Source organism: Candoia aspera, chromosome 1 (assembly GCF_035149785.1).
Source record: "Candoia aspera isolate rCanAsp1 chromosome 1, rCanAsp1.hap2, whole genome shotgun sequence".
Classification (NCBI taxonomy): Eukaryota; Metazoa; Chordata; class Lepidosauria; order Squamata; family Boidae; genus Candoia; species Candoia aspera.
The window spans coordinates 229,944,612-229,969,613 of NC_086153.1; the positions used below are offsets into that span (position 1 = coordinate 229,944,612).

At 38.5% G+C, this 25,002-nt stretch overlaps 1 protein-coding gene across 1 annotated transcript in view; it reads right to left on the reverse strand.

The window, feature by feature from the left end:
* Positions 1–23,399, reverse strand: part of KDM2A (lysine demethylase 2A) — a 62,738-nt gene extending 39,339 nt beyond the window's left edge. Inside the window, exons 1-4 of the mRNA XM_063289044.1 lie at positions 23,316–23,399; positions 22,501–22,528; positions 19,944–20,048; positions 5,632–5,770 (exon numbers count right to left, since the gene is read on the reverse strand). Coding sequence (XP_063145114.1) covers positions 5,632–5,770; positions 19,944–20,048; positions 22,501–22,528; positions 23,316–23,338 — 295 coding nt within the window. The 5' untranslated portion in view covers positions 23,339–23,399. The remainder of the gene's footprint in view (positions 1–5,631; positions 5,771–19,943; positions 20,049–22,500; positions 22,529–23,315) is intronic.
* Between the last annotated feature and the right edge of the window lie 1,603 nt (positions 23,400–25,002).

Genomic DNA, 25,002 nt, shown 5'->3' on the forward strand with positions numbered 1-25,002 from the left:
GCCTTATGATGAAGGTGAAAGAAGAAAGTGCAAAAGCTGGCTTGCAGCTAAACCTCAAAAAAACCAAGATTATGGCAACCAGCTTGATTGATAACTGGCAAATAGAGGGAGAAAATGTAGAAGCAGTGAAAGACATTGTATTCCTAGGTGCAAAGATTACTGCAGATGCTGACTGCAGTCAGGAAATCAGAAGACGCTTAATCCTTGGGAGAAGAGCAATGACAAATCTTGATAAAATAGTTAAGAGCAGAGACATCACACTGACAACAAAGGCCCGCATAGCTAAAGCAATGGTGTTCCCTGTAGTAACATATGGCTGCGAGAGCTGGACCATAAGGAAGGCTGAGCGAAGGAAGATCGATGCTTTTGAACTGTGGTGTTGGAGGAAAATTCTGAGAGTGCCTTGGACTGCAAGAAGATCAAACCAGTCCATCCTCCAGGAAATCAAGCCAGACTGCTCACTTGAGGGAATGATATTAAACGCAAAACTGAAATACTTTGGCCACATAATGAGAAGACAGGACACCCTGGAGAAGATGCTGATGCTAGGGAGAGTGGAGGGCAAAAGGAAGAGGGGCCGACCAAGGGCAAGATGGATGGATGATATTTTAGAGGTGACGGACTCGTCCCTGGGGGAGCTGGGGGTGTTGACGACCGACAGGAAGCTCTGGCGTGGGCTGGTCCATGAAGTCACGAAGAGTCGGAAGCGACTAAATGAATAAACAACAACAAGGTGTTTCGCAACGGTCTATATGGACCCCAAAGGCTTATATACCCTACAATTTTGTCAAAATTACAATTTTTAACACAATAGACGGAAAAATTATTCAAATATGAGAATAATCATATTAATTATATTTAATTTCATTGTCATTCAATTGAATTAAATTTAGTTTCCATCCTAGCCTTCATTCTCTTTTTGTAGCACAGCCTCCAGTGCACCAAAGACCACATGAAAATGACCTATTCATTAGTTTTCAAACAGGATTTTTAACTGCAATATGATATTTAAAGAGCAAAACAAAACTCCAATCTTTCATTTCTTTCCTCCCATTTCTTCAACATAAACTGAATAAGTTACTTTCATAATTGTGTAGTACTAGAAGTAGTTTTAGGGGTATTTTAATTCTTCCAAAGGCTAAGGATCCATTGGCTAAGGATTCTTTCCGATGGCTAAGGATCCAAACAAGAACAAAACAAAAACAAGCCAAACAAAAACTCTTCCTTATAGGACTTCTGGTGGGGACATGGCAGACTGAATAGCTGTGCCCGCAGGCTCAGGGGGCAGAACTGACAATGCGGCAATTTTTTCAGGCTCAGGCAGGTTTTTCCTGAAGCCCAGGAGTGTTTTTCCGGAAAAAGGAAAACACCTGGAATCACCCCATCTGTCCTCCAAACGGCTGCTTCCAGCCAGAAGATCGCTAACAGTGTTTGCGCTTGACTGATAAGAGCTAGGAGGCTGGGACGTCACCATTTCCAAGCTGCGCTGTAGCCTTAAAGGGACACTAAGACCGTCCACCCTATTTCTAAATCACCCAATTTATATTTCTTTTAAGTACCCATACCCTAAGAGAGGCTTTCTACAGTAAGGAGAAGCGGGTTCTCTTGGAGCTTATCATTATTTTTGGGATCAATTTTTTAAAAATAATTCTTTTTAAGTTTTGGACTTTGTTTTCCATCCAAATATTAAGGAGGATTGAGAGTAAATAATTGTCTCCCTGCTACTATTTTTGTACTAAATTTGAAGATATTAGCATTCTTCTACATGTTGAATCGGCTGTTTTGAACTTTCAGTTTTCTGCTTCTACTTTCCCTGGGGAACTGTCTGCATATCTTACTTTTGCTTATGTAAACACATTTTGGAATCCTTTCATATCTTCGACTTTCTCTGGTTAAGCTCCTAGGGGGTGCCATAATCTATTGCTTGAGACATGGAGGATTTTAAACAGACTTTCTCTGACTTCCACCAAGATTTTAAACAGATTCTTTCTGATTCCTACCAAGTTTTTATGCAAGGTATTCAGGACATTGTGGAAAATACGAGGTCTAAAATGTGTCATCTGGTTGGAGATGTTGTGGATGAAACTGAGGAATTTAACAGCAACAGAAATGTCTCTTCTAAGAGTGAGATCAGGACTTCTGTTGAAATGCTGAAGATTGGATAGTTAAGTTGAAGAAATTAAAGGGAGAGATTGAGTTGCAAGCCATAAGTGAAACTGATCTTCTGATGGAACGCCATGGAAAAGAAGGGGTTATTATGTATGCGAGGTCTCCTGAAGAGAAGTCGGAGTTTTTGAGGGGGGCAGTTGTGCTGTTTGATTTTTTTAAGAGAAAAAGCTCTGTGTGCATTGTGGGGATATTTAAATACTCTGGTTTATTTTGAAGTGGGATAAGAGTTTAAGAATATTTATCTGGATTGCTTTTAGGGTTTGGCTGATTTCATTTATCTTTAACGATTTGGATTAAGATTATTAGAAAGAAGAAGAAAGGTCCCTGAGTCATTTTCTGACTCTTTGGGGGATGCTGTTTTTGTGACATTTTCTTGGCAGACTATAGAGCCGGGTGGTTTGCCATTGCCTTCCCCAGTTGTAATGACCTTTCCCCCAGCGAGCTGGTTAGTCACTTTACTGACCTCGGAAGGAAGGCTGAGTTGACCTGAGCTGGCTACCTGAGAAACCAACTTCTGCTAGGATTGAACTCAGGTCATGGGGAGAGTTTCGGTTGCAATACTGCTGCCTACCACTCTGCGCCACATGAGGCCCAAATAATATCATTCCAAAGGTCACATATTAACATTACTAATGTCAAGCTATCAATGAACTACCATTACTATTCCAATCTCCTCCCCTTAATTAATTATGTCCTAATAATTTTTGCCCCAAGAGTGTTAATTTCTTCTGTCAGAAAAGCTGTTGTGGTTACTTATGCCATGCTCATACAAATGAAGCTAATGTGGAGAACAGGAATGTCTGAATACTGATAATAAAATGCATCACCAAAATGGGGGGGGGCACCACTGCCTTGTTAGGTGACCCTTTACAACATACTCTTCTGATCTGTACATCCCAATTGTTTTTAAAAATAAACTGTTACACTTAAGCTACAAATACTAGGGCTATGCATACCTCAAGAATTATTCAGAAGAAGTGCTTTGAACTTCATGCATACATAGCACCTCTTGGCTATCCATCAAACCAGTTTTTTTTCATATTCCTGTGTCTCTGAATCATTTTCAAGGCACGCAAAGCCTTACAAAATAAGTCCAACAAAAACCACTAAAATTGGCAAATAAGGCACAAGTTGGGGGCCAGTGAGGAATCGATCAGGGAGTTTAACAAATAGTAAATACTACACGACTGCCAAAATCTGGGCTTAGCAAAGAGTTTCACAATCACTTAACCTTCAATCAGCTGTCTAGAACATTAATACAATTGCCTCACTTGTCTGAGAGTGACCCTTTATTTGTTTGTTCGTTTAAAACATTTATATGGTCACCCAACTTAACCAAGGTTACTCCAGGCAATGTACAAAAAAATTCAACAAAGCCTAACAAAAAGAATACAAAACTTACAATCCATAATCAAACAATAAAACGGCAATCCAACAGCAATAACATCATCCAATCAGCACTCCAGCAGACCAAGACCCAAAGGCCAAGGAAAGAGACAGCTCTTGATAGCCTTTCCAAAGGCCAGCATTTACTGATTGGTTTATAAGCATGAGATTACCATCCAATTTTAGTGTCGGAAAGAGTGATGTTATTGGGCCCATCATAAATTGATGTTGCCCAAAGGAACTAGTCAGGGATGTGGTGGCGCTGCCGGTTAAACCACTGAGCTGCTGAGCTTGCCGATCAGAAGGTCGGCGCTTCGAATCTGCGTGATGGGGTGAGCTCCCGTTGCTAGTCCCAGCTCCTGCCAACCTAGCAGTTCGAAAACATGCAAATGTGAGTAGATTAATAGGTACCGCTTTGGTGGGCAGGTAACGGCGTTCCGTGTAGTCATGCCGGCCACATGACCACGGAAGTGTCTACGGACAAACGCCGGCTCTTCGGCTTTGAAACAGAGATGAGCAACGCCCCCTAGAGTCGGACACAACTGGACTTAATGTCAAGGGAAACCTTTACCTTTACCTAAAGGAACTAGTACGATGATATATAATGTTTGTCAGTACAGGTAGTCCTCAACTTACAACTGTTCATTTAGCAACTGTTTGAAGTTACAATGGCACTGAAAAAATTGACTTGTGACTGGTCCTTGCACTTACAACTGTCACAGCGTCCCTACAGTCACATAGTCAAAATTCAGGTGCTTGGCAACCAGCTCGCATTTACGATGGTTGCAGCATTCTGGTGTCACGTGATCACCATTTGCAACCTTCCCACCAGCTTCTGACCATAGTAATTCTGACTGCGGTGATTTGCTTAATGGCCACGGCAAAAAAGGTTGTAAAATCAGGTATGAGTCACTAACAACTGCCTTGCTTAGCAATGGAAGTTCCAGTCCCAATTGTGGTCATAAGTCGAGGACTACCTGTATCAATTTCTCAATCCTATTATTTTAATGGTGGGCACAACATATACCATCAACCAAGAAAGCACTAGTTTCCCCTTAGTACATTCTAATTAAGTTTTTTAGATTGGGCTAGGATTTCAAAACTACTTGCACTGTTTGTGGAAATGGTGCACACATACACTGAAAGGAACTCAGTATCTTTTCTTCACAATATATTGAAGAGTCAAAATTTATTTATTTAGAGTTGGGTTTCTGTATTTGCAGGGGTTATGTATCAGTACTTCCTCCAAAAATGTGAAATTCTGTCCTGTTGCCCAAATAGCCCTAAATGTTTTCTAAGCATGCTTAAACACTTACACATACATCTAAGGTCAAATTAGAGTATCTAACGCAGACAATCACAACACAAAGGTCACAAATCATCCTATTTGGATGATGCTTACTGAGAGACTGAAGATACACATACCTCACCATCACTTAGGGTGAATGCAGTGAGCAGCAGGCAAATTTTTAGTATGATAAATGTCATGGTTGTCACGGTGAACACAGAATCCAGTGAATATGGAAACCCAACTATGTTACATTTCCAGGCCACCCAACTCCAAAATTACTCTGGGAGGCTTCACAAAGTTAAAAGAACACCTCATAAAACTACAACTATATATAAAACAGCAGCAACATGCTGAAAGTTCTTGTATAGTGTTTTGAATACTGTTTACATAGCAGAAACATAAACCAGCAGGGGCGGGGGGGAGATAGTGTTTTCTTAGAGTGCCTATCCCACCATATAGTCAGTACTTTAGATTTATTTAGTAAATGCTAAACTACCAAAATTATATATAATCTTACAGATGAAAATCTGTGTGTGTTTCTTTCATTTATTTGTGATGCTGTACCATTTTTGCTATAATCATCATTAGTATTTTCAAATCCTCTATTATTATAAGAAACATCAATTAAGTTTCTAAGAAAGGAGCTGGAGTTTTTAGAATTCTAATATTCATTGTGCCTAATAGTATCAGGGAGTAATATACGTGAGTGCTTTGCCGCAGCAGTTGAGAAAATGCTCATGTGCACCTGCACCTTGGAAAGGTAGCATGGTAGAAAGGCCACTTACCTTTGCCTTCCATGAACACTACAAAGTTGGCATTAAATTTGTTGGTAGAAAGTTTTTCTTCAAGGTCAAATGTTCGCTTGCCTTCAATTTCATCATCTGAGATGCCATCATCTTCATAGCGTCGTCTCATAGCACCACGCTGTAGAAGCAATTACAAACTATAAGAACAGGATGAACCATAGTCAAGAATCTAGTAGCTAGGTAGTTCCCAAGATAAGCTGCACACATTTTAATTAATTTTTTTTTAAAAGAAACAAAGATAAAATATACAAAAACAAATTAAAACACTAACATCCAGCAAATTAATTAGTAATGCAATTGCAGGATCAAAACACACACACACAATAAAAGTAAAATAAATGAATAAACAGAAAATTCGCTAAAATTAACAAGCTAAATTGATATAAATCACCTAAATATATCATATATTCATTGAACAACGATTTATCAAGTTATGCATTACAAATGTATTTTCTTGTAAAATATTATGAAATTTAGGCCAAACACATTGTTTAGTAATCAGTTCTTGATTACTAAAAAAACCAAGCCATTTCAAAAATGAGTAAATTACATATATTTTGATTCCAGGCTTTGATATTCAGGATAACACTACTTTTCCAATCTCACAATATAATTACCTTAGTTATTCCCCATTTCCACCCTATCCCCCAAATAACCAGTATTTCTCAAAAATGGTCAGATTCCACAATTTTATCTATAAATAATACTTATATGGATGCCCATCTTATATATAATAACCCTGTGTAGCTCACAGCAAAATCAGTCAAAGATAGAAAATAAAACAACACTACACCCCACAGAGCCCCAGTAATAGCACTTCCACTACGCATTTGCACCATACATTCTTGGAACTCCATTCATACACTGCCTGAACACCTGGGGGAAGAGCCAGCTCTTCATGGCCTTCCAGATGGCTTAAAGGATAGGATCCCTTCAGAATTCACTGGGGAGGCTGTTCCACAGGGTAGGGGCAACTATGGAAAAGAGCTTTTGTTTTTATGGGTTATTTTTATCAATATTTACTGCATTAAAAATTAAAATTGATGCATTCATAGAATATTTATTGAATCATGTAAAAATAACAATATTAAACCCATTAAATATTATCATAAATATTTTTCATGAAAAAAACCAGTAATTTTTAATACATAAAAAATAATGAGAAAAGTGACATTGTTTTAAATTTTTGCAAGTAAATTTAATATCTGGCAAATAATTTTGATTTTGCAGACCCCTGAGAGGGTATCGGGAGACCCCCAGGGGTCCCTGGACCACACTTTAAGAAATACTGACCTAGGCAAAAGGAGATGAAACATTTTCTTAAGTCCAGAGCAATGAGATAACATTGCTTAAACTCTTCCTAGATAACCAAGTTAGTATGTGCCTTGGTCAGTTCTATAGGACCCGCCCTAAAAATATTAGTTTAATTACATAAGATGATGATGATGATTTATTTCCTATAGGCAGCTTTGCCTATACGACAAGGTTAAAAATATGTTCATTCTACCCACTAAGATCCCCATATGGCTCAATTCTTCTGCAGAAATGTACTATATACACTAACCAGTGTCTAAGAATAAACAGCAAAACTAATGCAAAAATAAAATATACAATATGTAATATATTATGTACATTTTATGCATTATTAAGGTGTAAAAGAACATGCATATAGCCGTCTTTGTAAACCTCAATGCTTATTGCACACAAGGTTTTATTGAAACCAAGAGGCCCAAGGATGCTATAGACAGAGCTGGTGTCCTCTTATCCCATCACTTTCAACTTGAGAATGTGGAGCCTGAATGCCTGCAGAGGGCTATAGCGAGCCATGCTATTATGGCTCATGTATCCTTCAACGCAGAGAACATGTTATTAAGCAGTCTATAGAAACAGGACCCTAAGTCATTCAGTACAGAATTTTGAGGTGGCCTTGTTTGTCAGGATCCTCCAGATTCCTTAGAGATTTAGAGCATCTCTAGATAGACTATATTATTTGCATTATGTTGCTGTAGAAACATAAGTGCATGTAAACAAGATACATTATCTCTAACTAAGCTCTGCTTTCAAAATAAAATCTGAAAAAGCCTATTGAGGAAATCTAAAAACATTTTTGATCCTAAATATGTAGTCAGCAATAGCACATTTTATTTTCCCTAGTGCTACAAGCTTTGTTAAATGAATTCATCTATTCAGTCAATATTTATTCTCAGATTACAGTTTTGCCCACCGGCTAATGGGAGTAAACCGCAAAAAGAGCTGGGACTTGGAATTCACAAAAGATCCTATTCTGTTGGTCATACAGGTATATATGGTGCAGAAAAAAAAAGATGAAATAAAAGTTTAGCAATATTCTTCTAGCATTTTTTATCAATGCTAGCAAGCACTTGCATTTGGAAACAATAGCTGTTCTGTACTTACTTTAAATGTTTCAGCAACTATCAGTTATCGTAGCAAAGGGGTGGAATAGAGAATCCCTCTTCTTTTCTTTCCTTTTTACAAAAGGGGCTAAAATCTAGCAGAGAGTGTCATGGATATGAGAATAAAGTTTTGCTGGTTCTTTCTGTTGTTCCCCATGCAACCTCCTACTGTTTTAGTTTTCTACCCCCCTAAAATAGCTTTATAGGAAACACTGGGAGTAGAGGAGAAATTAGCAGCTCCCCCCACCACCCATTTTCCCTTTACTGCAAATGTTCTATAACAGGCATTCCAAGGACCAGAACTTTGTATCCAATCCAATATGTTTTTATTGTATTTTAACTCAGGTTTAAGCAGATTTGGCTGTTATTGAATGGAAAATGTCCTGCATTCCCATTATTTTCTTAGCTTCCTTCTAACAACAGTAATACTATTTACTATGACCTTATGAACTAAGAGAAATATCCATTTCTGTTAGAATCCCCAAGGAAGCTGATAAGGATTTGCATGATACCTTCAGGGATTGTCCACACAGGCCATTGCAATAATTCCTCTTTAGGAATTTGGCGCTGCCACAGGAAGTTAAGGATTTGGCTTAAGGTTTTATGATAATTTACTGTAGATATAAGTAATCTTAGTTACAGTGAAGATTAGCCTGAACAAAAGCAAAGAATGTGGTTCTATGTAAATCTATGCCCACAAATTTAAATCCTAGTTTCGTTTTGCTTTTTTGTTGGTTGCAGTCTGTTTTTGCCACTGGCCAGTTGGCTGCACCTGGCCTACATTTACAGAATGGTTTTGTCTGGTCCCAGGTTTATTTTCTGCCCTGCCAGCTCAATCCCTGATGTTTTTTTCCCCTCTCTATTCTTGCTCTGGGTCTGGAGGTACCAGAAGTGTCTTCCTTTCCCACTGTTTGTCTGCTGAAGTGGAGTGGGCAAAGTTCCTCCTAGTCCACAGCAGAAAGGGGAGGAAACTCCAGGTTGTCAACATCCTTGTCAACATTTCCCCCACCTCAATACTGGACTCTATATTGTTCATAATCCCTTCCAAAATTAATCCCCTTCCCCCTCAAGGTCAGCACTGGCAGCTGGCACTGAGGCTGCCAAGCATCATAAGTTTCTTGTGAGGTTTTTGCAAATGGCAGTCACAGAAGACAGAGGGCAAGGACACCTGTTGCTGCTTCCCACAACCTCTCCATGTCTGAGCAGCTATTCCAAAGAAAGAGATATGCCACCTTCTCTTGTCTGTAGCAAAAGTCCAGAATATGTTTCATTTCAAATTCTTCACTTAAAGGCTGAAATGGGAGAGTGGAGGACCAAGATGCACAAGGGACAGAACAGGACTATGAGGGAATGGTGAAAAGCTCATGTATTTTTAGTGCAGCTAAGAGCTGCAAATGAAAAACAATGGAACTGATCTATGCAAGCACCAGAAATGGGCTAATAAATAGCACTGTAACCCGTCCTTTGGAACACCCTCTTCCCAGAGATTAGATTTGCCCTGGACCTGCTGGCCTTTCTCAAGGCCTTAAAGACATGGTTTTGTCACTGGGTTAGGGATCTGGATGTGTGGCAGAGCCCATGCAATGGTTATGTTGATTTACTGCTGTTGGTTCTGTTTTTACTTCGGCTGCTAATTATGGTTGTTGTTTTTATAGTTAATATATTTTATGATGTTTTTAATGGTTATTAGCCATCCAGAGTCATGAATTCGAGATGAGTAGCCATATAAATTGAAATAATAAATAAAAATTAATTAATTAATTAAAAAGTGGCATCTAGCTATGAAATTATCATATGGAGGGGAAGAACCTGAGCAAAAGCCAGGTGCAGTTTCCAACAGCAAAAGGGGGGAAGAACTCTTCCTGGCAATGATGGTCAACATGATGGACAGTTGTAGGGTACCTTGACACAATCCAATTGCTCTTTAAAAAGAGACACTCAGTAGTTTGCAGTTCATGAAGGAAAGAGCAAGTTTCAGGAATGCAGGATGGTTAAGAAGTGTCTGACAACAGATGCAGATTGTAATTAGAGATAAGCTGGAAGAGTATCATTTCAGTAAGAAAATGACCAGTTTTTAGAACCAAACTTGGCCAAAGAGAGGTTAGGTTAAGTCTTAGTGGCAGCTGACAAGTGAATGAAGGCAGCATTCCAAGGTGGGATTAGTCCTCACAATCAGACTGAAGGTGGTAGGTGGAGATCAAAAGTAGCCCTCCAAAGTGTCATGAAGTTAGCAAAACTGCGAAGTTTAGGCTGTTCTGTAGCAGAAGGGAGGGGAGGTTTAACTCATTTTGTGCCCCCCTCAGTCAAAAGGCCAATTGTAAATCTTATGGAGGATTAAAGGTAAAGGTAAAGGTTTCCCTCGACGTAAAGTCCAGTCGTGTCCGACTCTAGGGGGCGGTGCTCATCTCTGTTTCTAAGCCTTGGAGCCGGCGTTGTCATAGACACTTCCAGGTCATGTGGCCAGCATGACGACTCGGAACGCCGCTACCTTCCCGCCGAAGCGGTACCTATTGATCTACTCACATTTGCATGTTTTCGAACTGCTAGGTGAGCAGGAGCTGGGACGAGCAACGGGAGCTCACCCTGCCGCGCGGTTTCGAACCGCCGACCTTCCGATCGGCAGCTCAGCGGTTTAACCCGCAGCGCCACCGCGTCCCTGGAGGTTTAGTCTGTGGGAATTTCTCCAGGCTTCAGACAGATGTCTAAGATATACAGAGTGAGAAAGATCATACATTTGCTGTTATTTGTCAGCCAAAGAAGTGGGATTCTAGTGGTGAAAAACTGTTGCTGCTGCAGCTTCTTTGGCAGCTGGATCCTGAGCTGGGGAGGTGCAGGAGTGGCCAGCTGGGACATGTTCTGGCCCATCTGCTGAGCTAACTGATTCATCAACTAGGTTAACTAGCCCACCTCAATTGCTACCTATTTCTGATACTGTACCACTTGATTCTGATAACTGGAGCAGGACATTAGCAACTTGATCCATTGTCAATCAATCTACCAAAGGATCACACATCATAGTCTGGAAGTCTGAAGTCATTTTTTCTCACTTGAAGCTGGGTGTAAAGAGAAACTGAACCTGCTGTAAGGGGCTGCCTCAGGACACAGATATAAATACTTTCTTAAGGAACTTGGTGCTCTTACAAGAAATCAAAAGAGTTTCACATGAGTAGATAAATTACTTCCTTATAAGAAATATAAGATTGCTTACAATATATAACCTCTATGTAGGCTAGAATCTGTATGTATGCATTTTCAAAGATTAAATCTTGAGTTTCTTTCTCCTACTCCTTAGTTATAATGGATTACCTGCAGTCCATTTTTTGTGCTGGCTTGTTAATTTCACCTGTCAAGTGTTTACAAATTGATCCTACCTGGCTCTTGATTTCTGTCCTTCCCAAATCCAACCCTCACAATTCACAACTTCAGTTTCAATCCTACCATTAAAAATATGATTGGCTAATACAAATTTCTGAAAACAATTTAACTAGAAACTGAAAAACTCTTTTTACCTCTGTAGTTGAAACAGATTTTTATGTTTTTGCACCAGAGAACACACAAGTGGTGAGTTAACAATCTTTGGAATACTCTAAGAAGGCAGAAGAATCCTATATTGAATATTGAATTGCTCGACTCCAATAAATCTGAAACAAAAATTCTATTTTTTTTAAACCAGTCTCTCCTTTTACATAATTTTTAAAGCTCTAAATGCTTCAAATGAGTTCATTCAAGATTTGTAAACTTAGAAGTCAACTGATCATGGGAAATCCAAGAGACAAGAGATTCATGGTTGTTGCAAACTATGGAATGGCCCATTCTGGGACAGGGAACTGATTCCTCTCTTTTAGAGTCAATCTAAAAATATTTATTTCATCAAGCTTTTAAAATAAGAAAACAAACAAACAAATAAATGATTTCCTGCTTTAATATACCCTATAAGCCCTCAACTTCTGGAGCCCAATTGGCACATTTGGAAGTCTGACAACATATGGAGAAGTTATCAGATTTTAAATGATAGCCCTATGTAGAAATCTCACAAAGTGCTATAGTTCTTAATACATTTTTTTCCTAATAATGATGTTTTCTATGCTGGCAGAACATGGCTTTGGAAAAGGGGACACAGATCATATAAAGACAAATTATACCCTGAATTATTAACAGAAAGATACAGCTATTTACAACAATTTCTAGAGCTGAAAATTCAAAGAGAAAAATGTGGATATCTAGACCGCTCGGATACAAGAATGTAGCCAGAGTGAAGTTTCCCTTTCAGAGAAAGCTATCTACCTGCATCAGAGGACCTTATATACTGTAATATTAAACAGCCCTCAAAATGGACAATGTTGGACTTGACTAAAACAGCATTGCAAACAGATCAGCCCCAAGCTTATTTTCAGTGTAAATTTCATTCCTGGAACAAAGAAACAAAAGACATGCCTTGCTGATGATTACTCTACACCCATAACCAGCTACATTTTGCAAAAATAGAAGAAATTAGGAAAAATTTCTGTTAAGAAAATATAATCGCAGACAACTGCAAAGTGTAACAATTCTCATAGTATTATCAAAACAAAAATGTAATGTATTTTAATAAATTTAAGAATCCATATTTCACTTGTAATTAAAAATATACGGCTTGTCTTTACAGTAAATTGTTCTGTTGTTATACTGTCCAAAATTCAAATGTTTGTGTGACAGACTGAAAAGTGTACACATATACGTAATTTAGTAACTAGAAACTATGCATGCAGGGCACTGTGGTTTGTAATACAAATTGTTAAAACTTCTGCTTAAGAATCTTCCTTGAACTTCAAAACATACATTTGCACAGTTCCAAGATACTTCTCTCACCCACAGTCCCATTTTTAATTTGGAGTGGACAAAGAAATAAAAAGCTCTCTCTTTCATTCCCCAAATTTTATATTGACTTCCTCATTCCTCTTCTCCCTAAGAAGTTTTTGTCTTAGAGAATCACTTTCTTAGGAAACCTTAAAGCATTCCAACAGCCAATATCATTCTGATTGTTATTTTTGCTACAGAACTTGACTCAGCAGCAACATTAATGTTATTTGCCATTATGTCTTCCCAGACAAAAGATATAGCTGTTTATATGTTTTAACTGTTTGTCCATAATAGTCATGCCCTGCCAAACAACTGAAATCAGAGGTGGACTGATAGAAGCCATAGGAAGTTACCTCCTCAAAAATTTAGGATAAAAGACAATAATATACTTTAAAAGTATTCATGTAATATTTAAACTAATTCCTGTTCAATGGTATAATGTGTATCTACCTGCCTTCTCCACCAAGCCCTGTAACATGTATTGAAATGAAATACAGTATGTCTGAGTTTTGGCTTTCTACAAGACAAATACATGGTTACTATTCAATACTGAAAGAGGTTAAACTTCAAAATAGCACAAAAATGTGGAATTTAAATAATAAGATGCCTAACATAGTTTAGTGAAGAAATACTTCAGGGTGCAAGAATATCATTTTCCTTCTACTGCATCTTGAGAGACAGCACTGTCAAGCAATTATGAAACAGCCAGACTGACAAGAGCATAGTAGCCCATACTGACATTTTCAAAATAGGACAATGCAGGACTGTCAGCAATAACAATTACAAGCCCTATGGTTTGTAAGCCAAAAAAATGCCTGAAGAAATCAAGGACATCAACAAGTGAATAAAAAACTAAATTAGCTATATTTACACCAACAAAAGCAGTTGTGGAATAGGCAGACATTTTTTCCCCCTAAGCAATTAGCTTTTTCAGACAGAGATATCTATGACCTGAGTTAAAAGCATACTGAATTGATACTCATGACAAAGGAAATTCTGTGAATTATATTTATGGTAAGAAAGTGCATTAGAAATGTAAACAATTTTCAGGGCAGTTGTCAGTGGAATACAAAGGAATAAATTCCATCTGTTTCCTCTATCTTCCACAAAAGCCTACTAAACTCATTTTACATTGATAGCCAGCATGCCTTACTGGCAATTGGGTCTCGAATCCACATTTGCACAAAGCTGGAGCTTGAGACACATTAACTGGGGTTGCTAGTTTCCAAATAAGTGGACTCTCAGAGACTCAGTACTTGACCCTTAATCTCTATCTTAGTGAGCCCAGGCTATTGGAAGACAGCATCTATCTACTACCTACCTACCCACTCACCCACCTATGACACTGGGCAGCAAGACTTTGCAATAGAGAATTTCCTGTTTCATAGACTGGGTTCAAAAACTTGCTAACTCGAAATGATTTATTTGTTGTGATTTAATGTATGTTGCAAACTTATCCTCTCTGGTCCTTAAACCATGGCTCATGGTTAGTGTTGTACAAACTCAGCTAGTTATGGTTTATTTCTCAATTCATAGTTAAGTAAACCATTGATTTTTTTACTTTGTTAGCCACCCAGAGTTGCTGTTGAGAGATGGGCAGCCATATACACTGATTGATTGATTGATAAATTAATTATAGAAATAGCTTAGCACAAGAGATGAATTCAATCATAGATTTAGCAACACAGTTAATGAAAATAATCCCAGTTAACTGGCCAGGTTCAAAGTTAATTACTTTTTTTTCCTTTTTCCAGACGAAGCACATAAAAACATGTTCATACGTGCAGCACCCCCACATACTAGAAGAGTAACTTAGTTATAGCCAACCAAGAGACAAGACTATTTTCTATTGAAGAATACTACTTACATTTACATTCTAACTACTCAAGCTTTCTAAAAAACAGGTTTGCCTTGAAAAAAGAAGTTTTATGCCACCACTTTTTTTGGAAATGTGTATTTCTGTTCAAATCAACCCAGTATTTTGTTTTTTAGAGTGTATTCCATAAAATTCTGTAGGTTCCTAGATGATTCCAGCAAGTGGGTAGCGTGAGGCCTGTAGGCTTTATAACACCTTGGTAACCATTCTGTAATCCCCATTGCACCATCAAAGTTCAACGATGTGCTTTTTTCATTTTTTATTAAAACATGCAAATTAAGAAAAGGCTTAACAAACAAATTTAGCACTCAAATGCCCCCTCCCGCAGGAAAACAGATCTAATATGTTCAGCTCCACTGCCTATGACATAATTGTGTTATCAATTCATTCCTCCCTCCAGGAGGCCATAACAACAATAAAAAAGATATAATGCACTCCTTTGGTAAATAAAAATTGCTCCCTCCTGTTGTAAAGGATTCTTCAATAAGATTACTAATAGACAACCTTCCCTGCCCACAAAAAGTTTTGCATAGTTCCAATCTTCTGTCTATGTAGTTGTCAATAAATAAAGATACATTGGGATACAGCTCTCATCATTTGCAGTCACTATGGCTCATGACATAAGTTGTATTCTAATACATATGAAGAGTACTATGTTGTAGAAGTCAGCTCTAGCAAATAGCCAAAAGGTAATGTCAAAGTTATAATAGGCTACAATTTGTGTGGGTGACTACAGCAAATAGAAAAACCACGCCATGTGAATTATACAAGCATTTCAAACATTAGAGCCCCTTTAAGTATGTATGATCTCTTCCTCTCTATGCTCTTTGTATGTACCACATAAATAATGGCTATGTTCACATAATGAACTAACCTATGATTTGTTCATATGCTTGCTGAATAAGCAATAAGCCAGAAACAGTGAAACTACTTTATGGCTAAGTGCAGTGCGTGCACGCACACAGTTATGTGCTTGGAGTATAAGTGTGTAGTTAAGTAAATTATTATATTATATTGCAAAATGAGCCTGCTCATTTGCAGCAGTGAAAAACATGTATGTATAGCAAAATTTTTACAGAACTCCAATCAGCAGACATCAGATGCAACAGATAAATTTTGACTACAGCCTTTCCCCCAGGGAGAAGTCTATTATTTGGCTAAGCAGTTTACATAAATTTATATATGATTTAATATATTTTACACACACTCAACTTCAGTGTTAGAGATTTTACTACATTCTCTAATCCTGTTGAATTGGTTCTATTCTAGATAAAAATAAACATAAATTTTCTTTGCTGAGTTGCTTGCCTTGTGATTATATATTTTCTGTAAGATTCTCCCCATCCCAGTCCATTACCATATTAGATACTAGGTCTATTAATTTTGTTGTAGAGTTAACACTAATAATGAATTGAAATTCATTTTTTAAACACACCAAATAGAAAAAAACTACAGCCAATACATATATAACCTGAGGTACTGTACAGCAAACAAATAATTATGGAGAAAGAGTTTCCTGTAATTAGACTCTTGCAGTACCACTGGTCCACATTTACCCCTTCAGCAAAGAGCTCTATCTGCGGGTATGTATTGTTCTCAACCCTTCTTTCACATTAGAATAAAATCTGCTCCCAAAACTCACTTCCATACAATCCACCCCTACCTTAAACTTAATTTCCTCCAACCTTTGGAAGCCTAGAGAATCTTAAATTAAGGTTGGGCACAAACAATGTTGTTGTTCCCACTAGATACACGGAACTTGAATAATACTTGGTGCTCACAGAGAAATATTTCAGTTTACAAACAACTGTACGTAGCTATATAATAAGCCAATTTCTATGAATGTTTTGAAGTATGTCATAAGGACACAGGCAGAACAAGTTTATCAACAGGAGGAAGAACTGCCAAAGATGGAAGTGGTGTTTTATCCTAAGCTCTGCCAGGCTTCTTGTGACAGGCCAAAAGAAAGAGAAGAATTGAGGTTTCTCTATTCCTTGTCCAATATTCCTCTCCAACTGCAGGAAAATTAGGTATACCAACTGCAGGACTATAAGTATGCTTGGGAATTGAGAAGGGCATACAAAGTTGGATCATCTCCAAGAACAGACCTCACTCTCTTGTTGCCTCACATGGGGAGATCTGAAGTATCCTGACATTCCTAAGACATGCTCCCAGGGACACAGAACTGCAGCCAAAGGGTGCTTTTCAACTTTTTTTGGAACTCTAGTTCTTTATACTTCAGTAGTAACTGATACTGCTTCCTCTAAAAAACAAATTATTTTCAATAGCAAGCATTCCACCACCCCTTTTATATTTCTTCCTTCATTCTACCATGCTTGGGGATGAATAGCCATCCTATATTCTGATAGCACATAACAGAATGTGTGAAGTTTAATAAAATAGCTATAAGTAATCTTCTTTCTGGAAGGACAGAAACAGTTGAGTATTACAAAATATTCACACAGAACTGTAGGGCTAATTTCTTATGATCTCAGAGCTTTAATACTCCAGCTGTGTTTAATACATGGTGACATTACATATAAACTGAGTATACAGGGTGTGGTATTTAAAAGTTTTGAGTATGTCCTCTGAATGCCAGTCCAAAAGTTGCCATAAAACTTATTTTTAAAAGTGACAGATGGAAATTATTAAATATGTGCAATATACAAATGTGAATTCTAATTACATTTAAGCTTAAATTAAATTTTTGATTCAACCTAGTTGCTGATAGGTAGCTCCCAGCACACCAATTGAAGTCCACATTCTAAAAATCTTTACTTACATCTGTATAAATGCCGCCACAATGGATGTGCAAATAATAAAATTAGTCAGAACACTTGTAGTAAGAGGTTATTAGAAAACCCAATCACAACACAGTGCTCTGTTTTAAACATTAATCTTCTACCTTTAGTACCTACAAAAAAAGACAAGGTTCTGACCAATTTTAAAATGTGATGAAGCTGATAATTAGTAGCAGCCAAGCAGGGCCAGCATACATAGCTTAACACTAATCCAGCCACATTTTTTTTCAGGAACAGAATAGCAATTATTAATCGTTCAGTCCATAAGTTATTCAAAATAAGTAGCATATAACAAAACTACACTTTTCTGCAGTTTGGCAATCCTCAGCTTAACTTCAAGTACATACACCTATTTGCTGAAAGCTCAAGTTGAACACATCCTATCTTGAAATATGTATTCCAACTTTGCCCTTAAGATTATTTGCTTATAACTGCAAATTACTATGCAGTGACCCATACTGATAATGAAAATGGAAGAACGGTAGACTCTCCTTCACTGCTTAAACAGAGGCTGCAGGGCCATCCACTGGGGATGCTGTTGTAATGTTTTCTTTCACTGGGCAAGGGACTGGTCTAGCAAGGAGCCTTCCAGCTTGCACTCTACAATTCTATACATGACCACTCTAAAATAAGTTATTTATGAGCAAACTCTTACAGCCCTTGTGGATAAAGCTGAACTTTCACTCTTCTGCAAAGCAGTGGCTAAAGAGTCATAATAAAGATTCAAGAAAAGGCATATAAATGTTGCTTCACAGATAAGCATAATTACAATCCAGTGCATACTATTACATGGTAAATAATTACTATTACCACTACTTTATCCATTAACCCCTTGTCTGAAAATATATAAACTTTCAAGTCATATTCAGTTTAGAGTACACAAATGCATGTCTTCACTTTGCTTCTAAAATACCACAACCTTAATGTGACAAGCAATAATCACAAATCCATGTGGTATCTCATCTGTTTACTGAACTCATACTATCTATTTTAACATTTTTGTAGATAAGTTCCCTTATTAAGGTGTTACACCAGCACCCCTATCCCAAGAACTCAGAAAAGCTAACATTCAATTCTCCTTAACTAATTATGTATTAGAAATGCTTTATCAGAATGTAGGTTACTCTATCCTTTTGTAAGTCTAGCATGCACAGCATTTTTGCTTTTAAGAATGTAAGCTGGACCTGAACTTTGATTAATCTCCAGTGAAAGGACATTTCACAGATAGTGGAGTATCCACTAAGCATGTCTTTGGTCTGTAAAAGTATAATCATGAGAAGTCATTTGAATTACTTTAAAAAATAATGGAATGTAGAGGAAAAGTGCACAACTTTTAAGATCTTAAGAGTTTAAAGCAGTACAGTACATTATTCCTAGAAGATAGTGGAGCCAACACATGTAAGTACAGCATGCTCTCTGCAACATATCCCAGTCAAGAAGATAAAATGCTGCATACCAAATCAGTTGGAAAGCTTCTGAACAATTTTCAGGTTCAAAAGCATGGTAGAGTAGTCTAGCAGGGCTGGATATTGATCAAATTCAAAGGGAAAGAGTGGGGGCGCAAATATAGCACCTTCTGACAACTTCTTAAATCAATTGTGTCTTTCCTTGGGACTGCAGAGGAAAGACACAATTTCTTAAAGAAGTTGCCAACAAGTGTTAAGCAAACACCATGCATGCTCTGAATCACCTTTTCTCCTTTGAATCCAATCACTGCATACTCAAAGTATAGCATCAAGACTCATCAGATGGAGTCAAATTATTCTGAACACTATCACAATCAACTTCTAAGGAGTAAATTTCCTTTGAATTGGGTTTAATTTCCAGTAACCACACGAACATATCCATGTTCTTTTCCTGGCAACAATATAGAAGTGGCTTGCTACTGCCTTCTCCTGGCAGGCTTTTCTTGACTTCCCTGTCTAAAGCCCTGAGATTTCCTGGTAGTGTCTCTTTGAAATATGAAGACACAACTATGCTTAGCTTTTTCCAAAATCAGTTAAGTGTTCCTTCTATTGCAACTTTTCCCAAGTTCTGAATAATGATACATTAGAGACTACATTGATGAAAGTTGAGAAAAGTAAGCATCATGCACTGTGTCTATAGTTTTACTTTTTCCTCACACTCTACCAAACACTGCCTGTATTCTTCTTCAAAAGGCATACGTATACCACTTATTTTGGTAAATAGAGTGCAAGTTACGTTAAAGTGACCTGACCAATCTCTAGCAGCTATAAAGCCACCACATTTGAAAGTGAATGTAGATTTACATCAGAGTGTATACATATTTATACATGGTTGAAGTGAAACATAAAACCATATACATGGTTGAAGTGAAACATAAAAAGAGTGCATACTAACCAGTCGTTTGCTATAACGGATCCGTTCTTCTTCAGGCTCCATCTCAGACTCTTCTGATGAGAGTGAGAAGGATATATCAGAACTGCTATCTTCTTCCTCTTCCTCCTTGAGACCAGAGAAAGGAATATATCAGAGATTCCCCTTCAATACTTTCTTTCAGCCTTCCAAAACATGTCACACCTTTAGATGTTTTGAACTTCAGTTCTCATCACCCATATTGATCAGAAAATATTTTAGTAGATTTCATTCAGATAGAGCATTTGCAATTCAAGTATGATCTGGCAATTGCATGAGAGAAGCATATCAATGAATTTATTTTATTTATTAAATTTATAAGGCCATGCAATTCCACTATGATTCTGGGCCGCATACAACACTAAAAATGGTATGAAAAACAATAAAGAACAGTACTGTCTGGACACAGCAACAAAACATACCAATCTACCATACAGGTCCACCACCTACTATAGTCCAAGGCCTGTGGGAATAGCCATGTTTATAACCACCCAGAGTTGCTGGGAGTCTGGCTGCATATAAATTTAATAAATAACAACCACCACCACCATTTGAACAAAGGCAGGGTAAGGGCCATATGAATTTTGTAGCAGGTGCTGTGACAGAGAAAGCCTGCTTTCCATCAGGTGACACTGATCAATGGGAACTCAGAGCACGTCAACTTTGTCCAATTGTATAGGAGGGGTAGAAATGACTAGAGACAGATGGTTCTCAGATTCCCAGGCCCCATACCATGAAGAGGTTTATAAGTGCCACCAGCACTTTGAATTGCACCCAGAAGTTTGCTGGCAACCAGTGCAGCTCATGAAATAGAGACATTACATTGTGCCTGTGCTACTGCATTCTAGACCAGCTGCAGCTTCTGAGGGGTCTTCCATAATTTGTCCAGTGCTACAGTAATGCATGTGTGTATGTTGATCTGTGACACAAAGTAAGTTGTGTTTTTTAAATGGGTTGAAGGGTTCTTGGTCTTTTGCTACGATCAAGTGTGGGGTTGAAAAATCAATGTAAGAACAAACATGCTCAATTTAATGCAAAAATATTTTCAGATATTTTTATAGAAAGCATTTCAAAACATTAATGCTATGATTATAAAGTTAGTCCTCGTAATTCCCATGCTATCTGTCTGACTTAAAACAATTACAATTTGACTTATAATCTATTTTTCATTATAATGATTTCATACATAGAAGAGTAACTTTTTTCAGGTTGAGAATATTTAATAAAGCAGTTTGATAATATAATATCAAGTGTCCTCAAACTGTGAGTCAGGATCTCCCAGAGAATAGCAAGCAACTTAGAGGGGTGTCTTGGTCTTTAAAAAACTTCATCAGGCTTGCTCGGGCAAAGGAGGATACTGTAAAAACTTGCTCTGGGCTTTGCTCCTAATTTTGTCTATACAAGTTCACAGTGGGAAGCTGCAGTAACTGCAAAGTTTGAGAACCCCTATACTAATGGATTAAAGTAATAAGTAAAAGCAGTATATTTATTTCTTGCTCAACCCTATCATCAGTGTGATCATTATTTTTATCCATAAGGAAGACGTTGCACAAATTCCCATATCATTCTGATTGGGTTACCAACATGCAAAACTTGAGATCCATTGACTTATACTGTAACATAAATCAAAAGTGAGTAGTCTGTTGCCCTTCAACTCCTGAAAGCACGGCTAAGGTTAGGGATGTTTGGAGTTGTATTTCAGAGAGCCACATGTTGTCTAAGCATGCTTTAAATCCATACTGATATAATGTATTTGGAAGATAGTTATAGCAAAAAACAATAACAAAAAACCCTTTCAATACTTTAAGATTTAAACAGGCTAGCTGCAATATATGATTTCAACCATTATATCTGTTGTCAATTTGTTGTTCCTTTACAACACTATAGTCAAGTGTGCGTACCACAATCATAATTTTGCTGCATAATTATACAAGGACTTCTGTAGTTAACAGTTTATACAGTGGGATAAATCCAATAATATTACAACCGCCTGACATTAAAAGCCTATGTAAGAATAATAACATATAAGCGACTAAACTGATGGATGAGGAGAGGACTCATTATTATTGTATAAGTAACTAACACAGGAATCAGTCTTTGGAAACTCTCTCTGTAATACCAATTTATATAAAAAATGCTTAAATAAAAAATACATGTTAAGAAAGACTGCATAACTTGTTTTAGTCACAGTTTGAAAACCAACACAGAGCTAAGTTCTTCTGCCTGGGTGATTTGACATATAAATAGCAAGAAGGAACTGGGTGGGGTAAAGGAAATTCAGAGATGTCTACTTGCCCCTAGTGCCAATCTCACTTGTTGCCCCAAGGTCCCAGAGCCATTAAAATGGTTCAGAATAATACTACTGAAAAAGAGTCAGAAATTAGGGAGGAGAAAAATTGTTTGGATTTTAAGCAATAGAATATTACATAATTTGCAGTGACACTAATGCAGTGAGACACCTTGGTTTTCACCATAGAGAAGAGGAAGTATTAATATAGCACTGTTTACAAAGCTACAGAATATAAACAAAGTTAGGTCTTACCAGGTCTCTGATTTTCCTTTGCCCCTTTCTAGGGCAAGAAAAAGAAATAAAGAAAATCAATCAATTCCCAATCGTCTTCAAAGGCTGAGAACTTTGGTGTCCAGAAAGGGCAGGAAGCCTTCAAATAGAAAGGGTAACCAACTTCCTTCTGGAGGGTGGGGGGTTGCCAGGTGGATCCTGGAGGGCATACAATACTCCGGCTCCTCTCCGCAAGGGTTTGGAGGGGGAGGGTGCCCTGAGAACTATAACCTCTCTTCACCCTAGGTCCCAAACGACCAACTCTGAAGCAGTAACTCGTCGCAGGGGGGAAAAAAAACTCCCAGAAAGTCCCTGCCGCGACATAAACTCTCTCCCGCGTCCCACTGATCATAAGATAAATAAGCTTTCCCCCATCGATTTGGCCCCACAAGCCCTGGAAATCCCCCATTGAAGACCAGTCTCGCCCACACACATCTTCAGCCTTCCCAGTCCCTCAACTTGCCTTTCGAGCCTCTGCCCATCCCTCCGATTCTCACCTCAGTAGCCTTGGCTCATCTCAAATGCCTCTACGAAGCCTAACCCAGACCCCTTCCCCCGAAACTATCGGCCCCATCCTGGGCTCTCCACGGTGGCCCCGAATTTGCACCCCAACCTCAGCCTTGTCGCTTCCACTTCTATCACCCCCCGGGACACAACCAGAGCCTCCCACTACAGAGGGCCACTAGGCACCCTCGCGTTGGTCCTCGGGGCCTGGTAGTACCGCACCACTTAATCACTCAACCCCACCGTCATTCGCCCTCCTTCCCTTCCCGCCGCCCCCAGACTCTTCCCCTCACATAGAAGCAGCCGCCGCCGCCATTTTGAACCCGTCAGACTCTCACATACACACATACTTGGCCGCCATACTGCGCCTGCGCGGCGTACCCTTCCCTCTCTGACCCCTCCCAACAGGCAAGGCCTTCCCATGCGCACGCGCACTTTTCTCCACCTAGAGTTGAACCCTCTTTAACTGCGCACGCGCATAAGCGGAATCTACTTTTGGCCTAGACTCGACCAGTGGATACGCATGAGCAGTATTTATTTATTTATCTAGCTATCTAGCTATCTATCTCCCTCCCTTCCTCGCTCTCTTCCCCCATCCTTCTGATTTGGCCGGAGCTTTACGTAAAACTGTAGTTTTCTCTTGCGCCACCTATCGGGCTATTACAATTTCCGACGCATGCGCAATGATCGCCTGTGTCTTCACGGAGGGAAGAAGAGCCGCAGGGGGGGAACGTTCGATCTGGTGTTTATTGTGGATTAGGTTTATTGATCTCCGTGGAACTGATCCGGAGAAGGGAAATTAAGGATTCTGTTTTACACATTACGCCCGCAGGCTAATTCTCTCGTAGTCTATTTTACTCAGAAGCTGTATCTGGTGCAGTTACCAAGTGAAGTGGGATGTGGGGCATAAAACCCATTTTTAGGCCTATTTAGCAATAAGTGGATTTCGGACCGAATCCTGCTCAGAACAGCACCGCGTGTTTCTCTCATCCTTGTGGAAGAGAGGAGGTGGATGGCGTGGGAAAAAACAACCGTATCCACCGCAGCGATTTAAGTCCTAGAAGCCAATTTGGAGATTTGCTACTAAATAAAGGGGAAAAAAATGTTTTGCCTATTTTGCATTCGCTACCCCTTCCCTCCCCCAACAATTCTGATCGGGCATAGCCAGTTTTCTGTCACAATTCTGGATCGCATTGAGGGTGTAACGAGAGGACCCTTGATTTGGAGTCGTATTTCATCAGAGCATAGCTAGAGTTGAAGTTTTAACCTTACATACTACTTCTTGGGCTAATAGACGCAAATGCAAATTCTAGATCGGTCCGTAAAAGCCTCGGTTTACAAGTAACTACATCAGGATTTGTAACGATAATATACTTTCCGAGTTACGCAGCCGTCATTTAAAAAAAAAACATTGCGATACAGGAAAAAAAAATACCTCGCGTTTAAAAAGCTCTACATAAAGCGTTTTAAGGGGGGGATATAGCTCTACATAAAGCGTTTTAAGGGGGCAAAATATAGAATATATAGCCCTAGAAAGAAGGCAATGGCAAACCACTTCTGAAAAACTGTCAAGAAAACTGCAGGGACTAGTCCAGACAGTCTCCGAGAATCGGACACGACTGAAGCATAAAAAAAAAAAGACTGACACCTACTTAACAACGCTAATTAGATCTTGGTGATAGCTGTTTCAGTACATAATTGCTTTAGTGTCAGTTAATATTTTAAGTTTATCAAAGGTGGGATGTTAACCTAATCAGTTGAGTTATATTGAAATCAGGCTTTTCAAGATGGCAAAGCTCGTTTTAGAAAGTTTTTTAAAAAACATGATATAGTCTCCAAGTTTGAAACAAATTAGGCATTAATAGAGTTTGGTGGTAAAGGCAAAGATCACTTAACCAATTTTGTATGAGAAGACTGATCCTATGCCTGTCTAATCAGAAATAAAGCCCTTGTTGTTTATTCGGTTAGTAGCTTCCGACT